At 37.3% G+C, this 27,952-nt stretch overlaps 4 protein-coding genes across 14 annotated transcripts; all 4 read right to left on the bottom strand.

The window, feature by feature from the left end:
• Positions 1 to 11: 11 nt before the first annotated feature.
• LOC125208999 (G-type lectin S-receptor-like serine/threonine-protein kinase At1g11300) lies at positions 12 to 2,554 on the bottom strand. The gene is made up of 3 exons (XM_048108568.1): positions 2,410 to 2,554; positions 564 to 1,195; positions 12 to 475 (listed from the first exon to the last, which is right to left on the bottom strand). Exons 1-3 carry the CDS (start codon positions 2,552 to 2,554, stop codon positions 467 to 469), a joined length of 786 nt encoding a protein of 261 aa, XP_047964525.1. The 3' UTR covers positions 12 to 466.
• Positions 2,555 to 2,650: 96 nt separating this feature from the next.
• LOC125208996 (G-type lectin S-receptor-like serine/threonine-protein kinase At1g11330) lies at positions 2,651 to 6,337 on the bottom strand. Of its 4 annotated transcripts, none has more exons than XM_048108565.1 (8): positions 6,117 to 6,337; positions 4,382 to 5,478; positions 4,172 to 4,279; positions 3,946 to 4,100; positions 3,654 to 3,864; positions 3,344 to 3,581; positions 3,112 to 3,259; positions 2,651 to 3,026 (listed from the first exon to the last, which is right to left on the bottom strand). In XM_048108565.1, exons 1-8 carry the CDS (start codon positions 6,167 to 6,169, stop codon positions 2,742 to 2,744), a joined length of 2,295 nt encoding a protein of 764 aa, XP_047964522.1. In that variant the 5' UTR covers positions 6,170 to 6,337; the 3' UTR covers positions 2,651 to 2,741. The 4 variants fall into 4 exon arrangements, with proteins under 4 accessions (XP_047964522.1, XP_047964524.1, XP_047964523.1 ...); XM_048108567.1 differs by having other exon boundaries at positions 4,382 to 5,274; positions 6,117 to 6,335; XM_048108566.1 differs by having other exon boundaries at positions 4,382 to 5,566; positions 6,117 to 6,247.
• Positions 6,338 to 10,619: 4,282 nt separating this feature from the next.
• On the bottom strand, positions 10,620 to 11,206 carry LOC125209524 (G-type lectin S-receptor-like serine/threonine-protein kinase At1g61490). The gene is made up of 3 exons (XM_048109124.1): positions 10,962 to 11,206; positions 10,763 to 10,870; positions 10,620 to 10,654 (listed from the first exon to the last, which is right to left on the bottom strand). The coding sequence occupies exons 1-3, from the start codon at positions 11,161 to 11,163 to the stop codon at positions 10,620 to 10,622; spliced, it is 345 nt and encodes a 114-aa protein (XP_047965081.1). The 5' UTR covers positions 11,164 to 11,206.
• A 7,694-nt stretch (positions 11,207 to 18,900) lies between these two features.
• LOC125208993 (general transcription factor 3C polypeptide 3-like) lies at positions 18,901 to 26,601 on the bottom strand. Of its 8 annotated transcripts, none has more exons than XM_048108554.1 (19): positions 26,480 to 26,601; positions 25,860 to 26,168; positions 25,646 to 25,760; positions 25,115 to 25,222; positions 24,484 to 24,665; positions 23,680 to 23,875; positions 22,899 to 23,156; positions 22,162 to 22,332; positions 21,987 to 22,065; positions 21,717 to 21,830; positions 21,471 to 21,634; positions 21,253 to 21,371; positions 20,934 to 21,057; positions 20,759 to 20,827; positions 20,389 to 20,512; positions 20,147 to 20,255; positions 19,887 to 20,059; positions 19,672 to 19,784; positions 18,901 to 19,485 (listed from the first exon to the last, which is right to left on the bottom strand). In XM_048108554.1, exons 2-19 carry the CDS (start codon positions 26,141 to 26,143, stop codon positions 19,219 to 19,221), a joined length of 2,769 nt encoding a protein of 922 aa, XP_047964511.1. In that variant the 5' UTR covers positions 26,144 to 26,168; positions 26,480 to 26,601; the 3' UTR covers positions 18,901 to 19,218. The 8 variants fall into 8 exon arrangements, with proteins under 8 accessions (XP_047964511.1, XP_047964508.1, XP_047964509.1 ...); XM_048108551.1 differs by having other exon boundaries at positions 26,448 to 26,590; XM_048108552.1 differs by having other exon boundaries at positions 20,147 to 20,252; positions 26,448 to 26,590.
• Between the last annotated feature and the right edge of the window lie 1,351 nt (positions 26,602 to 27,952).

The raw sequence follows: 27,952 nt of genomic DNA, 5'->3' as shown, positions 1-27,952 counted from the left end.
GAATGTGTCAACCGAATGTGCAAGCCATCACCGCCATAAGCCAACTTCTGAGTATCTGTTAAGTTCTGAGTCCATTGCAGACATCCGATTCCAGGAGGATATGCATAAGCTATACATGAACAATTAATCAAGCACACATCCCTGCATTCTTCTTCTGATAAACCAGAAAATATAAAATGATCCGGCAACTTCATTCCCTCCACCTTTAGAAACTCATCTTGTTTACCAACAAAATTATTCTGTTCACATTGGAGTCGAGTTTTCCTCGAGCATCCACTCGTCCAGTTTCCCGCATCCCACTCATCTTTGCTTCTGGGCTCAAAGCCCCGAAGACAGGAACATATTGGCCTGTCTTGAGCATCACAGCTTCCGAAAGGTCCACACTTACCATACATATCACACTCGTTACTTGTTGATGACCATGTTACGTCCCATCGTTTATTGTCATCAGACCACACCTTCTGCTCTAAACTCCCTGAAGAGTTCAATAAAACGTATAGCAACACAGATGAATTTGAAAGTATTAGTGTTTGATACAGAGTTCCAGGAGTATCACTGAAAACCTTCACGCCGTAACGATATTGTGAGCTCATGGACGGAACCCCAGTATATTTCTGACCATTCCACGGACCAGTACGCCAGTAGGGGCTACCATTCTTGCGAACAAACGACTGAGGTACGTCCAAAGGCTCTAGGGTTACGGTGAAACTTCCAGGTGCTGGATCATCAGGACTTGTCCACGATGTCAACATATTCTTCTCATCCGTTATCAAATCTGTAACAATTTTCATCTTCTCTAACCAGGAATCGGAAGCATGCTGGAAGCTCTCCCAAACATATGCACCGTTGGAGTTATCTTGCAGAACCAGATTCCCTGTATCCAAGAGCACAGCACTAGAGTTCGTAACAGAAGATGAAATATTTGTCGACCACATAATCTCCTTTCGACCATCCAAGATCACGAGATTGCCATCTGATGATATCTGAAATGTTCCAGATAAATCACTGAGAGGCTTATTTCTATTAGCCACCCATACAACAGTCATCACCGGGACATTGTACATGATACCGAGGTAACGTCGGCTGCTATTTGACGGGCTGTAAAAACATAACTTGAATCTATTTCCATTGGAGATCAAAGCTTCAGTTTCCCTGAGAGATTCATTAGCTCTTATGGTGTCAATGGCTGCAGAAACTATAAGGAAACAAGACAATATGAGCAAAAGGAGTTGAAGAACATAATATGACAAGTTTTTGTGGTGGCTGAACCCCATGAATTAAGTTTTTTTGGCCCTATCCTGAATCTTGGAGTCAGATATTATGAGGTGATGAATTGGACAGTTCTTTGATGCATACATGTGTTTTTAGTCAATCACAAAAAATTCAAGGAATGTCTTCTGTTGAAATGCCAATATATATAATACAGATGTCAGAATGTATATATTATATGTTATAGGAAATTGCCAAGACATTAAACATGCTAACAGCATAACAATGACATGTATCTGGTGAGGTGAAAAAACTCAATTTGTATCTCTCTCCATTAGAAATCAAAACTTTAGAATCCCTCTTCAGCCCTTATGGTGTCCATGGATGCAGCAAATATAGAACAACAAGATAATACTAATAATAAGAGTTAATTTGCTTATTATTTGAAGATTTTAAACCACATGAATCAGTATCCTTTGTTCTTTGCTAGAACTAACCTGATACTATTCTGCATTTCAGATATTTGGAGGTCAAACATTTGACAATTTTCATTTTTAATAGAATTAGACTTTTCTTGATGTATATGACTCACACATAAATATTCAGCGCTTGCTTACTTATTTTAGTGGTGAAGTACCCTCCAATTGGTCTTTATATTCTTCTAGACCAAATAACATATAATATTATACTCATCTCATGTCTAGAAGCAAAACTCAACAACATATTCAAACCTAACAATCGACATTTCTGACTAATCCAATTCTGCTCCATCGGATCAATATATCCGTAGAATGTAGATTGATACATTTAAATTTGGAGGCATTGAAACTACCCATTTCATTTTGTAAAAAGTAAAATTACATCTAAAGCTTCCAAATTAATATAAATTCCATCTAAAATAATTACCAAAACTATTCATCAGTCTAAACTCAACTCCAGAAAACAATAATATGATACAAACATACAACATTGATCAGTTTGAACTTATTTCCATTGGAAGCCAGAGTTGGTAAGAGATTCATTAGCCTTTATTTGGAGCACAAATATAAATATATACAATGAATTCTCAAGTTATGTTTGGCCAGAAGCTCAATTTTACTTCTCTCGCCAGAAATAGAGTCACTCATTTAACCCTACTCACCAATAATCAAATGCATTGTAAAATCAATTACAAATAATGATTGTAAAACCGGTACTTACCTCCAAACTTTAAACTTCTCGCATTCCCGATAAATGCCTGGTTTGCATCTTGCCGGAAATATACGTGAATAGCAATCAAGTTGAGCAATACGACGATAAAAGACACAACATCCATGATTAATCGGTGGTAGCTGGTTCTACTCATGACAATAGCCTACCTTCAACATCGTTTAGATTTTATTTTTGGATAATCTATTTTTGCAAATTGAACCATTAAATTTAATTAAATACATTTATTTCATTAAAAGAAGAAGCTAATAGTTTCTAGCAAACATACTACAGTATAATCTCACTCTCATAGCCATAATATACATTGAAAAGAGGTCTCAAAACTACCTTCCTCCTACTATAGAAATAGTCACATCATTGCTAGAGGGCTCGGTCGATTGAGAGCTCTGAATCCCAACAAACGCTGGTTGCTTCGGGTGAGGAAGCTCTACGATCTCACAGCTAAGCATCGACAGCACAGTCGACGTGTTAGGCCTATCTGCTGCTATTTCTTGAACACATAAAAGTCCTACATTTGCATATCTCACTATATCATCTTCAATTGCACTATCACACATTGCAGGATCCATCAAATTTGTAATCTTTCCTTCATTCCACAATTTCCATGCCTATTTGTTGATATCCACAAAAAATTAGATTTTTACAATATCTTGTGAAAAAATATGGACACTGTCGATGAACAGTACTGCTTACATAAGCTGTAAGGAATTGCTGATCTTCGTCGCAAAAACTGGAATTCTTCTTTCCACTCACAATCTCCAGTAATAGGATGCCAAAGCTATAGACATCGGATTTCTCGGAGAATATTCCACGATGTGCATATTCCGGGGACATATAGCCACTGCACCATAAATACATGATAAGATTATCATTGTAACAAAAAATATTTCTTACTTGAATGGGGCAATAAATATGTGTTGCTCACTATGTCCCAACAACCCTTGTTGTATTGGCTTGATCAGCTTTGCCACCAAATATTCTTGCCATACCAAAGTCGGAAATTTTAGGGTTCAACTCCTCATCCAACAAGATGTTGCTTGCCTTGAGATCTCTGTGGATAATCTTTAGCCTCGAATCTCTATGTAGGTAAAGCAGGCCTCGACAAATCCCCTCAACAATTGATTTGCGCGTTTGCCAGTTGAGAAACTCTCGTTTATGTGAACCTGAGAAAGGTTATTTAAATCAACAGCAGCACATGAGCTTGCATTGAAGAAGTGATTTGATGATCCACTAACCAAAGAGAAAGGCATCCAAGCTTCCATTGGGCATGTATTCGTAAACTAGCATCTTTTCTTCATGCTCAACACAGCAACCGATTAATCTGACAAGATTGTGATGCTGAAGCTTTGAGATCACCATGACCTCATTCATGAACTCTTCCGCCCCTTGGTTGGAGGATCTTGCTAGCCGTTTTACAGCAATTTCTTGTCCATCTGGCAGTTTCCCCTGAATCAAATCGAATTTTCAGTATCATAACAAAAAAGAAGAAGAAGAAATGAGAATATGAAAGAAGAAAATGAAAACTACTTTGTACACTGGACCAAAGCCACCCTCTCCAAGCATTTTGGTTCGATCAAAATTTTCTGTCGCATTTGAGAGCGTCTCGAATCTAACTACAGGCAGTTCCTCGAGTTCACTTTCCTTTCTTTGGGAGAATATCAATCCTTTCTTATATTTCCTTGCTGCTTAAAATTAAAACAAGTGTCTAAGAAGTTGTGTACACTGAGAAACACAAAGTTTGTAGATTAATTACCTCTGTAATTCGACAATTTTTTTTGCGCAAAGTATGTGCATAGACCAATTAGTATAGACCCCAAAACCACCGTTGTTGCGATAATCACTCTTCTGTCACGCTTCTTATCTGCAGAAGATCACTATCAGTCAAAAAATGAACTGGTATAAAAATTTGTAGAAGTTAATCCATATCAGATACAGAGTGTAGAGCATCATATTAGTATATTACGTAGTTGTGAATAGGCCAGTCGAACGTACAAGTCTTCACCACCGGAAGCAAACTTGACAACATCAGTTAAGTTATGAGACCAGTGCATACACCCAATTCCAGTAACAACTGCATAAGCTATACAAGAACAATCACCCAAGCATGCGCCTCTGCAGTCTTTATCAATGGGAAACAATATATAATGATCGGGCAAGCCTACTCCCTCCATCTTCAGAAACTCATCTTCTTTACCCAAAGAATTGTTGTGTTCACATTTTAAGGGAGTTTCTCTTGTACATCCACTAGTCCAGTTTCCTGCCTCCCACTCATCTTCAGCTTTTGGCGAGAAGCCTCGGAAACAGGTACAAATTGGACCCTCCCGAGCATCACAACTTCCAAAAGATCCGCACTTTCCATAAATGTCACACTCGTTACGTGTTGATGTTACATCCCAGGTTTTCTTCTCATAAGACCACTCCATCTCCTCTACAACCCCTGAAGATGTCAAGACATAATATTGCAAAACAGACGAATTTGGAACGTTAAACATGTAATATGCAGTTCCTGGAGAATCACTGCCAACTGTAGTTCCATCATTATACAAAGATCTCATTCCAGGCAGCCTAATGAATCTCTGACCATTCCATGGACCACTGTACCAGTAAGGAATATTACCATCCTTCAAAATATACGTCCCTGCAAGGTCAGGCATAAGTTTCATGGCGAACCTTCCAGGTGCCGGATCATCAGGGCTTGTCCATGACGTCAGTACATTCTTCTCGTTCCTATTCACATCTACAAAAAGCCGCATAGTTGGAAGAAAGGAATCCGAAGCATGTTGGAAACTCTCCCAAACATATGCACCATTGGAATTATCTTGCAGAACCAGATTCCCTGTATCCAAGAGCACAGCACTGAAATTTGCCAAAGAAGATGAGAGATTAGTCGACCACACAATATCCTTTCGACCATCCAAGATCACAAGATTTCCATCTGATGATATCTGAAATGTTCCAGAGGAATCATTGAGAGGCTTGTTTCTATTAGCTACCCATACAACGGTCATCACCGGGAGATTATACATGATCCCGAGGTATTGTCGGCTGCTATTTGACGGGCTGAAAAAACTTAACTTGAATTTATTTCCATTGGAAATCAAAGCTTCAGAGTTGGCAAGAGATTGATTAGCATTTATGGTGTCAATGGCTGAAGAGAATGTAAAGAAACAAGTAAACATGAGTTGAAGCACATAATATCCAAATCTGATCCCCATGTATAACTTCTCTTCTTCTTTGCAAGGATACCATACTACTATAGATTTGAATATGATTCAGATATTTAGATTGACTTATTTCATTGTTAATATATTATTTGGTTTTTGTTCGATGTACGTGTACTAATTGTGCATAACAGAAAGTTCGAGGAAAGTATTTTCTATGATGGATTTGTAATATTTTCTTTTATTCGGATAATGAAAATCTTATACCACCAATAATTAAACAGCACCTAAAGAAGAAGTCAAGAAACAAAGCATTAAGCCACACCAACAATTGACTTGGTAAAAAGGGGGAAAAAATAGTAGCTTTGCAAAATGATTCTAGCCATATTTGGGGCATAAATATAAATATATGCAATGAATTCTCTTTAGTCTTGTTAAGCAAAGTCTTTTGATTGAACAAAAACTCAATTTTACTTGTCTCGGCTCACCAGTAATTAAATGCAGTGTAAAATTAATGATTGAAAAATCAGTACTGACCTCCAAACTGTAAAATTGTCGCGTTTCTGGCTGGTTTTGCCTCTCCTCTCCATTATTCACATCTCAAATAGCAGTCAGGTCGAACGTTACAACGACAAAAGTGGGGCATCTGAAACGGCACTGTGATATAACGAGCAACGGCCATACCTAATCGAGTTTTCCCCTAGCTGCTTCTACTCCCACCCGGAATGGATCACCTAATAAACTTTATACTCCCTCTCTCTATTACGAATACTCTATTACGAATACTTAAGAGTTAGAGCATCCTCATCCGTGCTCTTAGCTAAGAGCATGGAAGTGGGCTCGAACCCACTTTTACTTCTTGTCCTTAGCCAAAGCACAATACCCACATCCGTACTCTTAGCTAAGAGCACGGAAGTAGACTTGGACCCACTTTTACTCCTTGTCCTTAGCTAAGAGCACAACATCCCGTGCTCTTAGCTAAGGACAACTCAGGGGTTCTACCATTCTATTATTCAATTTAAATATTCCAATTATTAAAAACATTTCTATATTATAAAAATACATTAAAAGATAAAAATACATAATTAAAATCCTAGAAAATAAAAAAATACATAATTAAAATCCTACAAATAAAAAATTACACACGTGGAAGACTAGTACTCTAACCCAAATTGCCTCTTGAGACCCGGATCATTTGCTCATGTGTTGCAAGTTGATGCAGAGTCATCTTAGACGTATCGTTCAAATAGAGTTGACCCAAGAGGGTCCACAACGAGTTGTTCGGGGGTGGAGGAGGCCCAAAGGGAGGGGAGCGGGGGCGGGCGGCGGCCGGAGTCGGGGCGCGACGGCGGGTAGTCGTCGCCTTCCTTCCTTGCGGCCGGCGGGAACCGCTCGGGGCCAGCGTCGGGCTACCCAAGTTAGTTCCCGGCAAGCTGGGTAGCCACATCATCGGAGGCGCCGTCGGATAGGGCTACCGACCTCGACCGTTTGCTAGAGGAGCTTGAGGAGTGCTACTATGCCGCCCCTATACTTCGGATGTCGGGGCCCCTCCCGCCAACAATCGAGGTACTTGAACGGTATCATCTCCAAGCTTTGGTAGGTCGCCAAGGCGACACCGATGATGTCGAGCTCGCTCGTGCCGCTCCCCGCCGCACGCTCTTCCTGTTGGAAGTACCCCTGGAACTTACCGATTGCTAAGTTGCATCTGCATACGCAATTGCGCACCATACTCTCATTGCGAGGGATGGTTCCCCCGGCCGGGTTTCATTGTAAAGGCGAGTGATGCGCCACCAATACGTATCCCCGGTTTGGTTCGTGCCAACGTTCGGATCTTCGGAGACTGTCAAGTAGGCTTTGAACATCGCCATCATCTCACCCGGAGTGTACGGGGTGCGGGTGCCACAAACAGGAGGAGTAGGAGTAGGAATAGAAGTATGAGTAGGAGTAGAGCTGCTGCTCCCTCCCGATCCGGGTTCGGGTGACCACCCGAACCCGGAGACGTTTTGGTCGTGCACCAGGTAAGGACGGTAGCCACCCGAAAATTGCGAACCTTGGGTTTGAAGAGGGGCCGTAATTTGCGTTTCTGGACTAAATCCGGCCTCGTACTCGAACCAATCGTGGTTCCAACCGCGATTGCCGGAGGGTGATCGCCGGAGCCGGACATTGTGTAGTGTGGTGGGAATGTAGATGAGAGAGTATGAGGAAAAAAGATGAGAGAATGTAGATGATGATAAAATAGATGAGAATGTGATTTCTTTTTGTTAAAGTGAGGGTATTTATAGATGAAAATGTGAATTTTGGGGAAAAATAATTGAAAAATAAATTAAAAGTGGGGAGAAAATGGATCTATTTTTTTGGGAAGTGGGAAAATATTTTTTTTTAAATATTTTTTTTAAATAAGCCAACGGCTTTGCCGTTGGCGAATAAGGCGACGCCACGTGTGTTGCTCGGCGGCATGGACGTGCTCTTAGCTAAGAGCAGCGCCACGAGCTCCATCAGCGGACGGACGAGCCGGTGCTCAGCGGCACAAACGGACGAGCTCCCGCCTCTCCACCGCTACGGATGCTCTTAGGCATGCACTGTTGCACACACGGTTCAAAAAAATGTTGAGCCTGAACCAAGCCCGCAAGAGTTTGGGCGGTTTCAGTTCTGGTTCCAGCGCCCGTTCAAAATCGGCAAAAATTGTCGATTCGAAATTTTTTATTATTTTTTTCTTTTACTTCTTTATTTAACTATGAAATTTGCGAAAAAAATTCAAACAATCCGATGAAAATTGCAATTTTTTTGATATAAATTTAAATGAGACTACAATTTTACAAGTTACAACTTACATCAATTACAAATTTACAATTCACAAAAGACTTGAAGTCTTATACAATAAATTTAAATACAAGTGAGAGTACAACGAAACTATTTACAAATTAAAAAAAAATGGAAGTTTTGAACAATAAATTTATAAGTATATACTCTTGGTCGGCAGAGGAGATGCTTCTACATAATTAAATTGATGACACCTTTAGCGTTTCAACCTCAAATGTTGAGTTTAGTCTAACAATCAACAATTATGGTAGAACTGTCAAAAGTTTTTCGGATATAGTCTTATAGAGAAATCTCCTTCACCGACTAGAGTATATATATTTAATTATATTTGCATATTTTTAAAGTTGAAACAAATGAAAAAAAAAGTAAAAATGACTTGAGCTCAACTTAAATTTAAAATTTAAGTTGGGTGCTTACGTATCTTCAATACTCATTTGCATTGGGATCAGAATTGGCCTGGTAAAGAAACTTTGGCCCAGGAGATTGGTTTTGCACTTACTCAAAAAAGTCAACTGTTTTGTGACAATAAAGCTGCGATCAATATATCAGAACTAACATGTCGAAGTCGATCGTCACTTCATTAAAGAGAAACTCGAAAGCGGCATTATCGAATTTCCATTTGTCCGATCTGAGGAACAACTTGCAGACATACTGACCAAGGCGTCGGGTCCTTAAGTCTTCAAAGAATTTCTTGCAAGTTGAGTATCGGAAATACCATTGCTCAACTTGAGGGAGAGTATTGGAAAGACAAAAATTAAATGGGTTCCTCATTTATTGTAGGAGGTTCCTAAGTAGAAGAGAGTTTCTAAGAGCATCCACAATGGCGGCGAGCGGGCCGGCTAGCCGATTCCCGGCGCTGGCCGGTCCGCTCGCCGAACCATTGTGAGCGGCGAGCGCCAATTCGGCGAGAATATAGGCGAGCTGTGGCCGGTTATTGGTCGCTGGCCAATGCACTCTCCGCCATTGTAGGCTGGCGATCGGCCAGCGATATATTTTTTTTTTTTTTAAATTTCCGAAACACTATATATATGCGATTTGAACGTCATTTTCATTAGCACCGCTTGTTTTAACGAGTTTTCTCTCTCTCTGAATTTCTGTACAAGAGCAATATCGCGAAATGGAGAACAACAACGACTCTCCTCCAGCTGAGTTCTCCCCGCCTCGCGCGTCTACAAACGCAGGTGGACATGTGGAAAATCATAAGTGAATGGACGGCGGCAACTGACCCTGTGAAGAAGGGGCTTCTTTTTTATCTCCTCCAGAGTATGCGGGCCGCAATGGCGGCTAACGCACATAGCGGTGACGGCGGCGACGAGGAGTGAAGCGGGGCTCGTGTGTGGAAGCTGGAGGGTTTTTTTTTTAATTATGTAATTTTGTTAATGTAATTTTTTTTAATTTAAATAAAATTATTGCATTTTCCCATATCTGTGTTGTAAATTTAATTCTGTATTTTGCGTCATTTTAATTATTTGTTTTTTATAATTTTGCTGGCCTATGGCTAGCCTATTGCTTGTACAGTTGTTTGTCCTAATGATGTGACAAGAGGAATTTTAGTGCTGATGATGTGACATGAAGAGTTTGTGGCTAGCCTATTGCTATTGTGGATACTCTAAGTGTAATAATTCTAATAAATGGATTGATGCATGATAGATGAGTTAAAATCCATGGATTAAAGTCTGGGACCTTGTCAAATTACCCGATAAACAAAAGTGTATTGGGTGTAATTGGGTCTTCAAGACCAAATTCGACATAAATGGTTTAATCTAACGATTTAAAGTCAGACTTATTGCCAAAGGTTATACTCAGAAAAGATAGCATTGATTGTAAACAGACTTTCTCTCAAGTATCAAAGAATGGCTCACTTAGAATCATTTTGGCACTTGTAGCCCATTTTGACTTGGAACTACATTAAATGGATGTGAAAATTGTTTTTCTAAATGATGATTTGGAAGAAGAAGTCTACATGAAACAACTTGAAGACTTCATTAAGAAAGAAAATTTAGTTTGCAAACTTAAGACATCAATTTATGGACTGAAACATGCTTCTCGACAATGGTATTTTAAATACCATGACACTATAACTGCTTTTGGTTTTAAAGAGAACACCGTTGATCGGTGCATATACCTCAAGGTTAGTGGGAGCAAGTTCATATTTTAGTTTTGTATGTTGATGATATATTGCTTGCTAAATGTAGATAACTCCTCAAGTTTAACACCCTGCTAAACATGTTTGAGCGTGCTTTCTTCAGAATATCCTGCAGCATTTTGAATAAAGTGTGTATGTGTGTAAAATAGAGATTTGTTAAAGAGGACGTAAAGTAAAACACGTGCCCACTGAGAATTGGGTTGAATGAACATATTACCTCTGTAACACAAATATTTCAACAAAAAGTATACGCATATGGTAACAAGTATAAACCCCAAAACGACTGCTGTCACAATAATTGCTTTGTGGTATTGCTTCTTTTCTGCTGAGAATCACAGGAGACAAATGTATTAACTTATTAAACAATAAGACATGTACATAATCGTATGCATGGAAAACAGAAAGAGATGGGTTACCTATTTCTGAATGTGTCAACCGAATGTGCAAGCCATCACCGCCATAAGCCAACTTCTGAGTATCTGTTAAGTTCTGAGTCCATTGCAGACATCCGATTCCAGGAGGATATGCATAAGCTATACATGAACAATTAATCAAGCACACATCCCTGCATTCTTCTTCTGATAAACCAGAAAATATAAAATGATCCGGCAACTTCATTCCCTCCACCTTTAGAAACTCATCTTGTTTACCAACAAAATTATTCTGTTCACATTGGAGTTGAGTTTTCCTCAAGCGGTGCTAGGATTGCTATTATGTTGAATCGTGCGCGAGGTGAGTCTCGTTTGATAACATCCTCAAGAGGAGCTTGAAATAAAGTTTTATTATTCGGAACTAGCTAGTTGGAGTTTGACTATTTTATAAATAATAAATAAGAATTTCTTGCTGAATCCACTCTTGGAATTAATAAGATATTAATTAATTAAGTCCATAGCAGACAATGATTAATTAATGGATGTTTCTATCTTAAGTGTGGGAAATAAATATCAAGTAATGGAAATCTGGATTACTTATAATTTCGGATTTGGATGGGGAGTGCAATATTACTTATGTATGTAGTCTGCTCGTAATATTCCAATTAAAAGCTTATATTAAATTGGGGTTCAATTTAATTAGTAAAAAGTTAATTGGAGAAGCTCATATCCAAAATCTTCCATAGATCTCTGTCTGGGCCCAATATGCGACTTAATATAAATAGGGTAATAAAGGAGACAGAAAATACACTTAATTTTCTTCAAAATTTTCGTCCCCCTCTCTACATAGAAAATGGACGATTTTTCTCCTCCGTGGGAAAAGTTTTCCGTCTTCTTTATTTAAGTCCTAGTATACTGGTGAGATCAGGCCACCCTGATATCAGTTTACAGTTTGGGAACCAAACAAAAGATCCGTGGTTTAGTACTGAAGATCTTCACGTGGAGAAGGCGCTAGCTGTCTTCGATTCTTTGGAAATCCATCAAGGTAAAATAGCTAAACCGTAGAAAAGCATGTTTTAGGTTTTAATTAATTTAAAGCATGATTTATTTGAATTATAAGCATGATACATGTGATAACTACACGAATAAAATTTGTCTAAATACTCGATTAAATAGACCAGGATTATTATGTAATCGATTTATGTATGCTTTCGCTGCCAACCCCTTCACGTAGCATGTTTTAATTCTAACCCATGTGATGGCCCATATTAAACTTATGATGGGCTATGCATGTTTTTATATCTCTCTCTAAAATTAATGGCCCCTTAAAATGTTTTTAATTTTATCTGGAAAGACATTTTAAAGTTTTCAAAAGATAAAATAAAATGCAGTACAGGCTGTCAATTTATTAAAAATCACTAGTGGAAGCTAGAGACAAATGAGGCAACAAACAACCATTATAATTTTATATACTGTATCAACTTGAAGACAGTACGCCAATTATGAATGTTTATTAGTAGTTGATTCATTTGTCTGTACTTTCCTTCACATCCTCTCTGCACTGCATTTGCTGTAACCATGCATCATTTAATTTCCTCAAAAAGAAGAAAAATATCAATGGCAGCTTATGCAGCTCTTGTTTCTATTATGCAGATTTTCGATCTGATCGAGCATCATCCTTCCCCTTTATTACCAGTAGCGTATTCAAGATTTTCAATTTGGGAGTGCAAAAAATAATCACGACTACTTAAAATTTCAAAATGTGACTAATCTTTCTTGTTTTCTTTGTTATGTTTTATCAATTATTCTATTTTTTAAAATAAAATGTCTGTCTTTATTTTTTTTTATCAAAATTTTTTCATTTTAAATATGAATAAATTATTTTATATTTTCATGTAAATTATACATTTGAAATACAAGAGTCCATGTTTTTTCTAATTAGCAATATATTAAATAGATATGAATATAATGAGGAGGTTGTTTTATAAATATGGAGTACTTTATAAAACCTATTTCAATTCACTTATATTGAGTTTTTTTAACCTACAAAAATATATATTTTATATTAGTCATATTAATAAAAAATAAATATGAAATAATACAAAATTAAATTAAAAAATAGTAGCAAGTTAGTGGTTAAGCTAATTAATTTGTTAAAAACTAAATAATTAATAAAACTTAAATATAAATTGAGAAAAAAAAAAATTGAATTAAAGGTGATATTAATTAAAATAAAGTTAATTTGGAGAAGAGAAATTTAAATTGAAAAATTAAGGGCAAGGAATGTGCCCAAGAAGTGTCAAACCTGGGTCTCTAGAATGGAGAAAGAGCTAACTTTTCATTAGACCAACTATGGATTACATGAAAGTGGGACTAAATATAGTACTCCCTCCGGCCCACAAAAGATGTCACACTTTCCTTTTTAGTTTGTCCCACAAAAGACATCATATTTCCATTTTTGAAAAAAAGTTCTCTCTCACATGAATATAAAAATAATGTTTTCTCTCTCCATTTAACATACAAAATAAAACCTTCTAAAATCTCGTGTCGTCCCACAAGTGTGACATCTTTTGTGGGACGGAGGGAATATTAAACTAAACAAAAATTCGATGGCAGCGGTGTATACGCCGCTGCCTATTACTATGGACAAAAAACAAGTTGAATCACTCACTGAAATTGTTGTGTTCTTGTAGGAATTTCTTGAAGGCTATATAACATAAGTCTCCTTTTGCTGACGGCGATGAAGCTGATCCGTTGGAGATGCGCATCGCTGATGCAGTTTACGCGGTTGAAGATGCCATCGAATATCACATCGTCGATCAAATTCTTGATGCTGCCTCTAAAGATAAAAGAGATCGGATTGGGTTCTTCAGTTGCCTTCGTGGTCTGAAAAATCACTTTAGCGGACTTGTACGAGAGTCTGGTGAAGGTGATAGAAGATATGGAGTTGATCAAGAAAGAAGTGATGGAGATCGTTGTAGTCAAACTTCATCTGTAGAGAAGTTTCATCGAAGATGTTGACAAACAATCCTTCGCCGTCTTCTCTCTCTAGGATGAACAACACAACCGTGGTGGGCTTTGATGATGTAATGCTTCAACTCATGGAGAAGCTCATTTATAAAGAACATGGTTGCCAAGTCATCCCAATCGCAGGAATGAGAAGAATTGGTAAGACCGCTCTGGCCAGAAATGTTTATAAGAAACCACTTATTTCTCATCATTTTGATATTTGTGCAGGGTTGCAATTTCTCAACAATTTAATATAAACGAACTTCTTTGTAATATTTTAACTCAAGTTGGTAAAGAATGGAGGGAAAGGTTGAGTCAAATGAAAGAAGATGAAATAGGATTAGCACTCCACAAATGTTTATCATATAGAAGGAATTTTATTGTGTTGGATGGTATGTGAAGTATATCGAATTTTGGATCTCAATTGGATGGAAATAATGGCCTTAAAATGAAATTTTTGGATGAGAAAAGTAGTTGGAATATGTTATGCAGAGTTGTGTTTGGGGGAAAAAGTTGCCCTTTAGAATTGGAGAAAATTGGAAGGAAGATTGTGGAGAGTTGCAGAGGACTTTTGATGCACTTTTTATTAGCACTAAATAAACCTGCAAGTATACAGAGTATATATAGTATAGCTAAAGGTCAGTACCGGGATATCGAACACGGGGAAGGCAAACACAAAGTGTCTATCCTCTACTAGAACTCAATTACTATCTGGAGAAATGAGAATTTTTGGAAAACTTATTGAAAACAGAAAACAATTAACAACTAGATGCGAATAAAACACAGAGACAATCGATAGAGATAAGGGAATCCCAGGGATGTGCGTTCACAGTTATGGTTATACAAATTCCAAACTACAATACCCTAGCACACTTATTACTTTGATAGGACGAGTCACTTAGCTTATGCTCATGCGATGCAAACGTTGATTACAAAATTAGGGTTGTCAATCCTAACACGTAACTCCTTAAAGCTCTTAAGACCCTTGAAAAGTCATCACTCTCAATTAACAGTGCCGTTTTAAGGGAGGCTAACTGTAGCGTCTACTAAGTGAATCTAACTCGCTAGAACTCTCTCATAGTTATGAAGCAAGCTATATTAAATCATAAAAGATTGTATCACTCAATCATGCAGCATCAGAATTACTTAGGGAAGAAACAAAGTAAAAACAAAACGGATATTAAATAGAAAAAAGAATTGTATAACCAAAGTCGTTACTAACACATCCCTAGAATCCAATGAGTTTAGTTACACATAATGAAATAAGCGAAACACATAGATTGAAGGGAAAACAATTTGAACATAAAACTAAAGCAAATAAAACTCGTAGGTTGAATCCTTGTCATTCTTGATGTTCTTGAAATCCTTCTCCAACTCCTTGCACAATTGAAGTACTCTAGCTTTGATCTCTGCGAATTATTTTGCAAGTATAAGCTCTCTAATTTGATGAAGCTTAAGGTCTTATTTATAGGGGAAAGCCAATCCTTGTTGTAGAAGGAAAAGATCTTCAAAATATGGTAAATCTTGGAGCAAATCTAGGGCATCTCGGATTTGCCGCCTTTCTCCGACGGGCCGCCGCACCTTGGCCGGCGGTCGCCGCGTTGGAGTCCAGAGACTCTGTTCCTTCGGCGGCGGACCGCCGTATGACTTCCGGCGGTCTCTGGGCGAGACGTCTCTTCCAAGTGTAATTTTCTGAGGCGGGCCGCTGCACTGCTCTGCCCGCCAGGCGCCGGCGGTCGCCGTACAACTTCGCGGCGGTCGCCGGTCGCCGTCTGACTCTAGATTTTCAGACTTTGCGTTTTGGCTCCCTTTTTCGGCTCAATTATGCACATTTCTCACAAAACACGTCAAAATACCAAAATAGATAAAATATGCAAATAATGGACGTGTAGAGTGACTTTGACATAAAAAACGGACCAAATAACGATCTTAAAACCGTGCAAAATCCGAGCGTATTAACTTCCATCATCAATTGTTGTGATTAGAGGTGTTTTAAGAAAACTGGATCAAACAAAAGAGTGTTGGAAATCTATTAGGGGAAGCATAAATTCACTAGTGAATTCGGAGAATGACAAGCATTGCTTGAAAACACTAAAGTTGAGCTATAATCATTTGTCAGTTTATCTTAAGTCGTGCTTTTATATATGAGAACATATGAGGAGGATAAAGAAGTTCGAGTCTCGACAATATCAAGCTATGGGTTTCGGAAGGATTTCTAAAACCAATACGGGGCAAGATTTTGGAAAGAGTTGCATAAGAGTACTTGAAACATGAAGTACTTGATAATTTCATGATTTGTTGAGAGACCTTTGCTTGAGAGAAGCTGAAAATGAGAGGTTTTATCATGTGGTGGGGAAACATAGTCCTCCTCAAGGCACGGTTGGCCAACGCTGTGTAGTTGTTTTGGAAAGCACTTCAAAGAAAGAAGTTATCGATGCGATGAGATCTGCACCACATGCCCGTTCCTATATAAGAATTCATGAAGGAGTTGACGGTTGCCTAATTCAAAATTATTGAGGATATTGATAACATCTCTCAATGTCAGTGTAATACATAATAAGTATTCCGTGAGTAAAATGGTAAATTTGCAGTTTCTTCAAGTTAATCCGTCTTCTTCTTCATCGTCTCATGTGGTGTCTACAGACATTACATGTTTATGATGGAGATATTGGTGCACATGTTGATATTTGAAACATGGCATGTTTGTTTTTGGAGAAATGGACAGCTTCATCTCCGTGACAGCACGGTGATCATGGAAAATCTACAAACCCCAAAGAAGTAAGGAATTTCAAGTGTAACGAGATGATGGTTCGTAAAATTCCCAATATCAAGAAACTGAGAATAAGTTATAGCAGAAGTCAGTCTGGTCTGGTGATGGGGACTATTGTCTCTACAACATCGAACGTCTGCAAAAGCTAGAATCTCTTAAATGTTATGAATGTCCAAGCGATGAATTTTTGAGAAAGCTTACCTTTCCGCACACTCTTAAGAAACTGACTCTTGGAATGTCTATTAATAATAGTATTGAAGACATATTGGAAAAGGCAAGTGCATTACCCCTTCTTCAAAAGCTCGAGTTGAGACGTGGACATTCCAGAACAGGCAAATGGAAAACAGCTGAAGGCCAGTTCCCCAGTCTCAAATATTTGGAACTTGCATGGTGTTATCAATTGGAAAGCTGGACGACGGAGAGCTCCCACTTCCCATGCCTTGAGCAGCTTCTTCTTTGGGACATGCATTTGAAGGAGATCCCAGCAGATAGATGTTGGTGAAATTCCAACACTGAAATCTGTGGTTTTGCATGCGTGCAATGAATCAGCGGTGAAGAGTGCGAAGAGAATGGTAGAGGAACAAGAGGAATTACCAGGAGAAGAACAACTATCCTTTAAAGTTGTAGTTAGGCTCACTAAAGAGAATGAAGAGCTGAGATTGGCAAATCCCAACTTTCAAGTTATTTGCTCCTATCCTTTAAAGTTGGGACTCTTCCGGTGGCTGTCTCTATTTCTGATAAATGTTTTCCATGTTGAGGGTCATGTGTTATATAGGCATCGGGACTCAAACGCCGGTTATCTTTGGCGTCGAGCGGAATTATAAGTTTGTTTTTGGGTTTTCTTTGTAATTCTTTTTCGTAGAGTCGAATCAAACCCTAGGCCCTTAGATATAAAAAGGGGAATTGCTTTTACCCTACTATCGTTTATTTTCCTTTCTGTAAAGCTTGTGAATTGGGTTCGATCGACCGGGATTTGCCGCGACTTCCTCGTTACTCTCCCGATGAGCAATCCTCGTTGATCGATAGTAAGAGAGAATGTAAAAAAGGTATTGGGAGGAGTGTTAGTATTCATAATTCCATATTATAAATGATACTTCATTCATCACACAAGAATACGCAATTTAAATTGGGCACAGATTTTAATGCATAATTAATAAAGTAAAAGAGAAACAGAAAAAAAATGTAATTAAAAATTGTTAGTGGCAAAATGGTTCACCCCATTAGAAAACATACATCTCTAATAATAAATTCGGCCACACAGTGACAAAACGCCCGCCCGAGCATTTCTCTCTCCTCAATTCGCCCGGCCGGGCGAACTCTCTACCAAAATTTCCTAAACAGTGCAAAACGCCCGATCGGGTGTTTTTCCTCCCTCAATTTGTCCGGCCGCGCGTATTCTCTGGACTCGTCCTCTCTTCTACCCGGCTTTAGTTAATCGGTCATAACTCTATCCACCAGGCTCCGATTGAGGCATGCAAGATATTTACGCGAAGCTATTTCAATGACGAAGACATTGGTTGTCTTTGTTGAGCGTTTGGACATCATCTTCATTGACATCTTTGATCCACGACTTCCATGATCGTATCACTCTCTTTTTCGATTGAGGTGGTAGTGACTTCACGGCCATCCCCTCATTGTTCGATTACTGCGTTTCAACTCTTGTGTCGGATCTCTCGGTTTCATGCTTGGCGATGATGATGTTTAACAATATGTCTCTAATCTAGTTCAATTTCAAGGAAGTGAAATTTTTTATTGATTGATCGTCGATTTCTGAATCCTGTTACTTCGAATTTGATTTCTTGGCTTTATTTTTTCACTTTCAGATTGAGTTTGAATTTTTTTTCATAATCTAAGTTTAATTTCTAGCGATTTTCATAGAAGAGATTAGACTAGGATTGAAAATTGACATTAATTTCTCAAAATTATTTGCCAAATCTTAGTTAATTCTTAATCTCTATGTTACTTAGTACTAATAAAGAATTTGTGTTTAAACCAATCCTGCTGATGAACAATTTGTTCATAACTGACTCATCTTCACTAATCTGGCTCCACAAATCAGTGGTCAAATAATTAAAACATGATCAGTAAATAATTGGTATTAAGAATAATTAAATAGACACGTGAAACTTGACGAATTCATGATGGGTAAATTGTCAAAAATTTGTTTCTTAACATTAATCTATAAAATAATATCAATACACTAAATACATTTAAGAAAAAACATTAAATAATAAAATCATACAATTATAAGGGCAAAAATATCATTGCAGATCTAATCTATGAATTAGTCTAGTCTATCAAACACTTTAATTATTTATCTCGATTTTTTATCCAACCTACCAACCAATAACACTAAATTCTTATCTGAATTTGTATCTTAATTCCAAACTTAAAGCCCACCCTAACTTAATAATATTATGTTATCTCAACATCTCTACCAAACAAGCGCATAGTTTGTTTTGTTCTATCCTAGTTTCAGCCCATAAAAACTATACGAAATTAAACTATACATGTGTGAATATATCATAACACAAGATGATCTTTCAAGACCTGTCTAGCAAGATCAAATGCCCCACTTTGCTTATATATCAGGTGAAGATTGTAAGCTGCTTCGCGACGAAGATCACAATAGCCTGGCAATTTGATCTTGGTTGCATTTTGATTTTCATATGGGAGCGTTGGAATGGGATAATCCTTTTCGCGGGTAGCCAGTGCCTTCTCGTAGTATTGAGCAGCCAAGGAAACAAGGCCAACATGATGGTACGCCCGAGCAATGTTGTACAATGCCTCCTGCAAGAGAATTTAGAATGTAAAGTCATGCTTTGATGGATTGAATAATCTTAATCGTTCGATCTTATCATCCTTCAAATGTTCAATCATATGTCATGCCAATCTAAACTACGACCCTAAAGCGCTAACACGGGCATTAGAATCTCGAAAGAGAGTAGACTGAGAGAGAACTAATAAGAAGCAAACCTGACTGTCTCCACAAAGGTGCAAGTTGTTATAGAGGAACGCGAGCCCTTGTAAGAAAGTCTGGTGCTTGTTTTGAAGTCGGAGGCCAAGGGACAAATTTATCAAGGCGGTTCCTACAAAAATATTAGGAACATAAATGAATCTCACCTTTTTTCTCAAGCAAGCATAAGAAAATATCATAATGATCTTTAATTCTAGGAGGCGAAGATGCATACCTCCACAAAGGTTGATCAAGGGATTGTCAGGCATCAGTTTATAGGCTTGCAAGTATTCTCGAGCAGCAGTTTGATGCTGACTGACCATAGTAAACTGGTGGCCAGTAATAAGAATAGGTGGTACAGAATCTCTGTGTTTCACTCTCATGGAATGAAGGAGTTTGTTATTCATTCTGAATATATGATGAACAAACTTGAGGAAGCAAACTAAAATTTTATCTTACATGAAATTCAATAATCTAATTTGCACCAACTATTACCTGAGTATTACTTTGTAGCAGTGATTCCAAGCAGAAAAACTGTAAGGGTCTCGACTAACAAAGTCACGTACTAAATCCCACCCGTGTGCAGGACCAGCAATCAAAGCTTCTAATTTTACAAGCGACAAACGTTAAACACATCAGAACTTTTCTGAGTTATTTTATAAAAAAGCAACAAAATTTGTGCAGGCAAAGATGAGCATAGCGTATAAAAGAGGAAAATTTCAATAAACAAAACTCACGAGCTCCAATAGTCCGAAGCTCCTTCTTTATTTGAACAGGTAATGCCTCTAGTTTTAAGCTGATTTGTACAATCTCTAGTGCACTCGAACACCTTCTCAATGAAGATAATGATGACTTGCATAACTACAAAAATAGTAAATTACAAAGATATCAGTCTGTAATCAAGAAGTTTGATTTGTTTAATTAAAGGTGGTTCCTGTGCACTGTCATGGGATAATGGATAGGTGTTGTGATCGTTGTGTACATGCTCGTGTTGTGGGTGTGGATGGGTTAACGGGGACTTGACTGTTTGATAAAATAACAGGTATACAAAATCATAAAGACACACATAGAGGGAGAGACAAACAATAAGAGAAGGATTGGACTTACATCTACAATCAACATATGATTCCTCTCTTCATTCAGAAAGCCTGGCAAAGGAGACTCCATAGACACTTGCTGCACCGTGCGTGACACATCATATTCAAAGCCGGGCAATTAAAATATGTGAGCCAGCAACAAGAAGGAGTATACACTTGAAATTACATCACAATTACTCATTTACCTGAGATTCATCGTCTGAATCATCACTGTTATAATCACATCCAACAGCCAATGCTTCAGCTTGTTTTGCTTCCTTGAGTGCAGCCCTTTTCTGGAGCACCTTTTTTGCTCTGGCAGCTTTGGAACTAACCAGGAGATGGAAGGCAAAGTTCTTAAAAAGGGCACATACCATCAAAACATATACACGTTTCTATCCGAAATTGCTATTCCAGTACGAATAAACAAAACTTATTTGTGTTAGATAAGGAATGACAACCATCGTACTAAACCATTTTAGATTTTGAAAATCCAGACGTATGAGAGGTATTAAGAATGCTCACAGAGCTGCAGAAGAAGCTAATGGAGGAAGTCCAATATGCACTCTGTCGGAGTTGGAATCTTTCAGAACTTCTGTCCTTTGTGAAAGAACACTACCAGTCAGCCGTGGACGGGATCTGGCCTTATTCCATGAAAAAAGTTTGGAATGCCAATAAGATTCAGAAATTGGGAAATGAATTAGAGAGTAGTGGATATTTTGGGATGGTATAGAGCAGGGTACCTTCCGTTGGTTTTGTTCGACAAGCAACGTCTCACGAATTACTGGTAAAAGCACGTCTACAAAAGCCTCAACCAACCCTTTAGATTTATAGATCTGAGAAAGCTTTAACTTGATCTTTCCACTATGGTGCCACAACTTCTGTGTGTCTAATTTTGAGTCGGGATCTGCTATGATGAATGAAACCCTTACTAGCAACAACTAGAACAAGGATATTTTAATAAAATAAATTGTAACAGGTATGGATACCTGATTCTACTGGAGGAGAAAGCACAGAAATTGCTTCATCATCTCTGCCTTCTTCAAGAAGCATAGATGATAAAGTCATCCGTGCATCAACACTATCATGGAGTTTACGAATAGCTGCAAGATAAAAACGTGGTGAGAGATTTGATAGAACTAAAAGAGGAAAGCAAAACAGGCATTTTCAAATGATCTATAAAAGAATATCAAGAATTGAGTTAGGTAACTTGTTCACACACTTTCAAACATGTGTATATATCTGAATCCGACATTCACCTTTATTATAATATTCAATTGCTTGTCCTCTTTGCTTTAGAGAAACATAACACGTCGCAATTTGCAAGTGTAGGTAGCCCTGTAACACACAAAAATTGAATATCGATATCACACCATAAATCACTGGTAGTATTCTGGAAATATAAAGTACTTGTATGAAGTAAGAACACTATACTGGATACTTTTCTTCATCCCATACATCATACTTCTCTGAGTCTTCCTCTAACAACAAATAATACGTTAATGCAGACTCAGGATGCCCGACGCTCATGAGTGAGTCTGCGACATTGATGATTAAGCGAGGATTATTTGCTGCAGCCTCTTGTTTCAAAATATTAAAGCAAGCCTGTCAATTTAGTAACAATGAGTTGATTGCAGGAAACAATACTAAATCAAAAGTTGTAAAAAGATCCAAACAATGAAAGTTTGAGAAATCAATAGAAGGAAAGGAATGTGTGGATCGTAACTACTCCAAAATATTATTGGATATATTATGCCAAAACACCCCTTAACTGCCTAAAATCTTTACTCCAAATGAAAAGGTGAAGAAGAGCAGTCCAATAACTCACAAACTAAATGCAGTAGGCAGACTAGCTCGTGCAGAAATTTAGTTCACCAAAGGTGTGGTATTGTTTAGAATTTCATTTAATACAAAAACAGAAAATCAAACACATGACCAGAAAATGACCATATAATCTAAAACCAGTGGCAACTTTAAATTAGCAAGTACATCAACAGAAATCAAGCACATAAATCATAAGTACCACATGATTAGTTCTTATGATGTGTTTATAGCATGCAATCTGGAAGAGCACGAGAAGATATCTATCCATTCAAGTAATTCAAAAGAACTCTCGAACTATAATTGTTCAGCATAAGCATAGGTAAAAGTTAGCAATTTACAACACCAACCTCTGCTTTCTCCTTATGACCAAGATGAATGTGGCATATTCCAGTTTTTGTTATTAAATCTAGTGGCATCTGTTTTCCAGCAGTACACACCTTTTGTGCGTGTTCAATATGCTCGAGAGCTCTGGCATAGTTATTGTTCTCCATCAGAACTGGCACCAAGAGATTAACTACACCTATATAAGCATCATCCTTATGATGCTTGAGACTTTCCTCCAGCATACTAACAGCTCGCTCATGTTGTTTGCATTTTTGGTTCAGCTGAAATCGAGAATGAAGTATTAAGCAAAAGTGTTTCAGTTAATAGAAGAAAAAAAACAGAATATAACAGTCTAAGGAGAGATGAAAACTATCGAAACTGAGTAGTATCCTGAATTTTTCAAGTTCTTATCAAAAGTGGGGAATCTAAGAATGTGTTTTGTGTTGATCGTAGGGAAAGATTAGTCTCATAAGTCATAACAAGTGATATGTACATCAACGAGACACGTCTAAACATATTAGGTTTCCAAATAGATGAGACATATATTACTGACGATGTGCAGACTATTAATGCGGTTCGTCGTTGCATCATGATGTCCATTGGAAAGACTTTCTATTTCTCCACTTTGATGTTTTATTTCTCAAGGAATCGTATGCAATGAGCGCATATAAGAGCAGGATAAAAAAACCTAATCACCACACCTATTCAAATGCAAATTGGTGAGCAATATACTCCATGCTTCATTTATTAATCGAAACATGCACTACAAGGGGATGGCAAACAATCTAAAGGACATTATGTAACCTCTGCCGCTCTCTGCAGATCTTTAATGTTATCGGGGCAGAGGCGAGCAATATGTTCATAGGACTCAGCTGCTTTTTGATACTCTTCGTTTCCATCATGGTACAAAGCACGGAGTAATTGAAGATAAATATCTTCTGGATCTGCTATTATTGCTTTGTTGAGGCAGTAATAAGCCTGTTTTTTGTCCTTGTGCTCCCTGCAAATGATAACAAATGTTGAATATTTTTCCGCTATCATTTTACTCCACCATTAAATTATAGTGTAATGATGACATATTATGAACACGTTCTAAACATGGAAGTAATCAGTGGTCAGGTGATGGTTTTATTAAGTTCAAATAATTAAATTTAGCTTTCTCTTCAACATGGATATGAGATTTTTTATTCCACTAAGCATTAAAAGCCACCTTAACAGAAGTCTGACATATAAACTAAGAACCATCTTGAGATAAAAAAAAATAATGCAATGGGACAAAGCTAATGCAGCATGGTAGCTTTGCTTAAACGCGTGAGTTACAGGTCTAATGCAAATTTAAATTTATTTGTATATGATAATCAGAAGTACTCAAGAGGGCAGCATTTCTGTCCAATTCAAGAAAAAAAACAGACAAACAACAAGCAAACTAAGAGTTTTCTCGAAAAAAAAAACAGCAAACAAAGAGGACTGACATCATAAAAATATACCATAAGATAGTGAATGTTTTACATGTTACAACTAAGCCTAAAAATATAATGGTACATGTCCAATCAAGAGATATTGCCTAATAAGTAATAACATAAAGAAGAGAATAAAGAGGCATCATACATTGATTTTGCAAAAAGAAGTTTCCACAAAGAAGCATCCTTCGGATTCAAATGTGCAGCAATCATGTAGAAAATCATTGCTCTCTTATTATCATCCGTAGCAGAATATATCAGACCAAGTGTATGATATGGATCCGACAGATTTGGGGCAAGACGAATTACTTCATGCAGCAGACAAATGGCCTACATTTTAAAACATGACTGATTAGAAAAAGCATTTGCAGTACTATTTAATTGAAATAGAGCATCAAAGGTATTACCCCCTGCGTCCCTGAAAAGTACAAAATTTTGGTTGGGCATAGGTTTTAATCCACAATTGGTAAAGTATGAGAGAGAAGGAGAAAGGACCGTAGAAGTAGTGTTAGAGGAGAGTGGGGTATATATTATTAGTAGTGTAGTTGGATTTCCAAAATTAGAAAGTTCATACTTTCCAGGGATGGACTAAAAAGGAAATAGTTCATACTTGTTAGGTACACGGATGGAGTATATTATAAATAGAGTTGATGTTCCACATGTCCGAAATAGAAATGACAATAGGCGTGGAAAGATTCATTGCTCATACAAAATTCTTTTTATTGCATAAGCCACCTTAAAGCAAATGATATTTAAAATTGTTCTTGATGCAAACATACCTTGTCAAAGTTACCCATTGCATAATGAAGTGTAGCATCACCAAGTTTTCTAGTCACTTCAGGGTTCAGTTTATTCTTTGTTCCCTTCCTCCTTCCTCTTCGCCTCTCCTAAGTTTGGCACCGACCACAACATGTGTAAATAAAGTATTTATCTAAATGACCTCAAACAACTAAAATGCACATAACAAAGAAAAGGATCATAATTAACAAATGGTGGATAATGAATTCTTGAGGAATCGTCATGACATCACAAAAAACTAACAAAATTATTACTCCACCTCAGAAAGCTATTTAATCGAACACCATGCCATCAGATTTCCAACGCATAAAAGAAACAGTTTCTACATAATAAAGCCTTGTTATTTCACATTTCATCACATATACTCTAAATTAACTTGACCCACAAACATGTCGTAATTACACTAACCATTTTACAAATTCCAACCTAAGGAATAACAAAAGAAAAATGAATCAAAGAACTTTAAAATCAAGATACCAAATTAGAAGCCATAACAAACAACACATACTAACCTTCCTCGACCTCCTCCTCCTCTTCCCAACACCAAAGTTCATAGCCTCCTCAATTTCCTCGCGGGTCGCTCCAGCATTCTCCTCCTCTTGTCTCAATCTCTTAGCTGGTGTTTCACTACAATCCCATCGAAATTACAAGTCAATAAACGCATCAATTTTGCAGAGTTTAACAAACTAACAAATTACACAAAAGCAGAAAAAACCAGCAGAATACCTCTCGTTGTGATGTGAAGCCGGGCGTTTCTTCATAGCCAATGCCTTGTACTGGTCCTCAATCTGCTGGAACACCTCGTAGAGTGGCACACGCGAGGTGTCTTCGCCCTCAACGAAAGACAGGGGGTCCATTTCTCCTTCGAGTTGAAAATTGTAGTCTTCTCCATCTTCAAAAACCTCGTTGGTTTCTTCATCATCCTCTTGCAGATCCAGCCCCTCTACCATGTTCAGAGCCGAACAACTTTCAGCTGCCGGAGGACGAGCTTTGCAGCTCTGCACCTCCATAACTATGGAATTTAATTGTTCCAGCCTGATTAATTGATTGAGATTCTTTCATAAATCATAATGAACTCAAATACATCATCTCAAAGACCTTATTTCTTTTTTCAATAGATAAAGATAAATCAAAGACTGGATTTTTTGCCACTTGCAAATTCAGAATCAGCAGATTCATAGCAACAGATACACTAAGTAAAATCATTGAGGTAATCCATACTACTTAACAACTCAATTCAATATTATGTAATGTCAAAACAATAGCAAAGAAAAGCGGAGCTGAATTCACGACTTTGAAAGATGTGAAACGCACCACATACAGAGAGTAGAGGAGAAAACGGCGACCTGACGAGGAAGGAAGGAGAGCCGGCGAGACCACCGAGGCGGACGGCTAGGCGGGGCGGCGAGTGATGCAGTCGGGTCGGGTTTGCTGGTACTTTTCTTTTTCTCCCTTATTTTGTCCCAATCTTAATGACATATTTCTACGAGACCAAGGAAGCATATATAAGTTATTTTTTAAAAAAATATCAATCTTAAAAAATTTTACTCGTAGTATACTAAAAAAATATTATAAATTAATATTATTAATTATTCCCTCTATCCTATAATAAGAGTTTATTTTGATTCATGCAACAATAACAATCCTATTTTATTTTTACCACAAATATAAATAGACTTCATATTTCATAAATTTATTTAACTCACATTTTATTATAAAATTAATATATATAAGCGAGACTCATATCTCACTCACTTATCAAACTCAATTTTCTTTATATTTTTTAAAACTCGTGTCAAGAAGGCTTATATTGCTTGATGGAGGGAGTATAATAAAACAAAAATGAAATTATTTTAGAAATGTGGAGTACATTATTATACGATGTCCAAATTAGAAATTTAAATTAGACGCAGTAAATACATAAAAGCATAAACTAAATTCTTTAATTAAAAAGGGTTTTAAATATTGTATTTCGTCCCTTAAGATGTTCATATTCTTAAGTGACACGGGATTTTAGAATAAGATGTCCATATTCTATTTTTTTTCTTTTATTACTGAAACACTCTGCTTAATTCTTCATTCTCGGTTTCAGTTAGGGATGTCAGTGCAGCTCGCAACCCGTGGGCTGATCCGAATAGCCTGCCAAATTTATAGGGTTAGAGTTCCTGATAAAATTACAACTCCGATTAGCCCACAGCCCGTTAGGGCCAAATTCGGAACCCGATAAAATTTCTATTGTTCTATTTGTTTGACTCATAATTCGACACTTCATTTAATATTTTTATAATATAGATATTAAAAAAATAACTCTCAATTTTATATTAAATATACAAATTATATAATTTAATTTTTATTAATATAATAATAGATAAATATATTGGAATCTTCAAATTCACTAAAAATATATAAATTTCTAAAACATTTTTTAAAATTTCTAGAAAAACTATGTTTCATCTTGCAAAAACCTCAAATATTAGTATTTGATCATATTTATGTTTGAGTTTAAGCATTTATCTGAAATCTACCATAATTAAATATTTTACATTTTATAAATATAACTAATTTTCATCATTATTTATTGGATTGATCGCACATTAATCTTATATCAACCCGATTAACCCGCTGGGCTAGCCCGAAACCTGAGAATTTAGGGTTAGGGTTGAACTTTTATAACACGAAAAAAATACGACCCGATCAGCCCGCACGCGAGTGACCTGCAACCTGAATAGGGTTGGTCCGAAATCCACTGGGCCAACCCGATTGACATCCCTAGTTTCAGCTGTACCAAGAATGCAAACTAACATGAGCGAGTTGTTAGT

The sequence above is a fragment of the Salvia hispanica genome, chromosome 3 (genome assembly GCF_023119035.1).
Source record: "Salvia hispanica cultivar TCC Black 2014 chromosome 3, UniMelb_Shisp_WGS_1.0, whole genome shotgun sequence".
Lineage (NCBI taxonomy): Eukaryota > Viridiplantae > Streptophyta > Magnoliopsida > Lamiales > Lamiaceae > Salvia > Salvia hispanica.
The sequence above is the reverse complement of the archived record's forward strand: the minus strand, read 5'-3'. Positions and strand labels throughout refer to the sequence as shown.

Coding starts and splice junctions, on each gene's coding strand:
- LOC125209524 (XM_048109124.1), bottom strand. CDS start 11,163: ATGAAGTTGCCGGATCATTTTATATTTTCTGGTTTATCAGAAGAAGAA. Junction 10,871..10,961: donor GTTGACACATTCAGAAATAG/GTAACCCATCTC, acceptor TGTGATTCTCAG/CAGAAAAGAAGCAATACCAC. Junction 10,655..10,762: donor GAAATATTTGTGTTACAGAG/GTAATATGTTCA, acceptor AAAATGCTGCAG/GATATTCTGAAGAAAGCACG.
- LOC125208999 (XM_048108568.1), bottom strand. CDS start 2,554: ATGAGTAGAACCAGCTACCACCGATTAATCATGGATGTTGTGTCTTTT. Junction 1,196..2,409: donor GAGAAGTTTAAAGTTTGGAG/GTAAGTACCGGT, acceptor GTTTCCTTATAG/TTTCTGCAGCCATTGACACC.
- LOC125208993 (XM_048108551.1), bottom strand. Junction 23,157..23,679: donor ATCTGCAGAGAGCGGCAGAG/GTTACATAATGT, acceptor TCTCGATTTCAG/CTGAACCAAAAATGCAAACA. Junction 21,635..21,716: donor TTCTCCTCCAGTAGAATCAG/GTATCCATACCT, acceptor TCATCATAGCAG/ATCCCGACTCAAAATTAGAC.
- LOC125208996 (XM_048108564.1), bottom strand. CDS start 5,633: ATGGGGATCAGATTTGGATATTATGTGCTTCAACTCATGTTTACTTGT. Junction 4,101..4,171: donor AAAATTGTCGAATTACAGAG/GTAATTAATCTA, acceptor AATTTTAAGCAG/CAAGGAAATATAAGAAAGGA. Junction 3,027..3,111: donor AGCAATTCCTTACAGCTTAT/GTAAGCAGTACT, acceptor ATCAACAAATAG/GCATGGAAATTGTGGAATGA.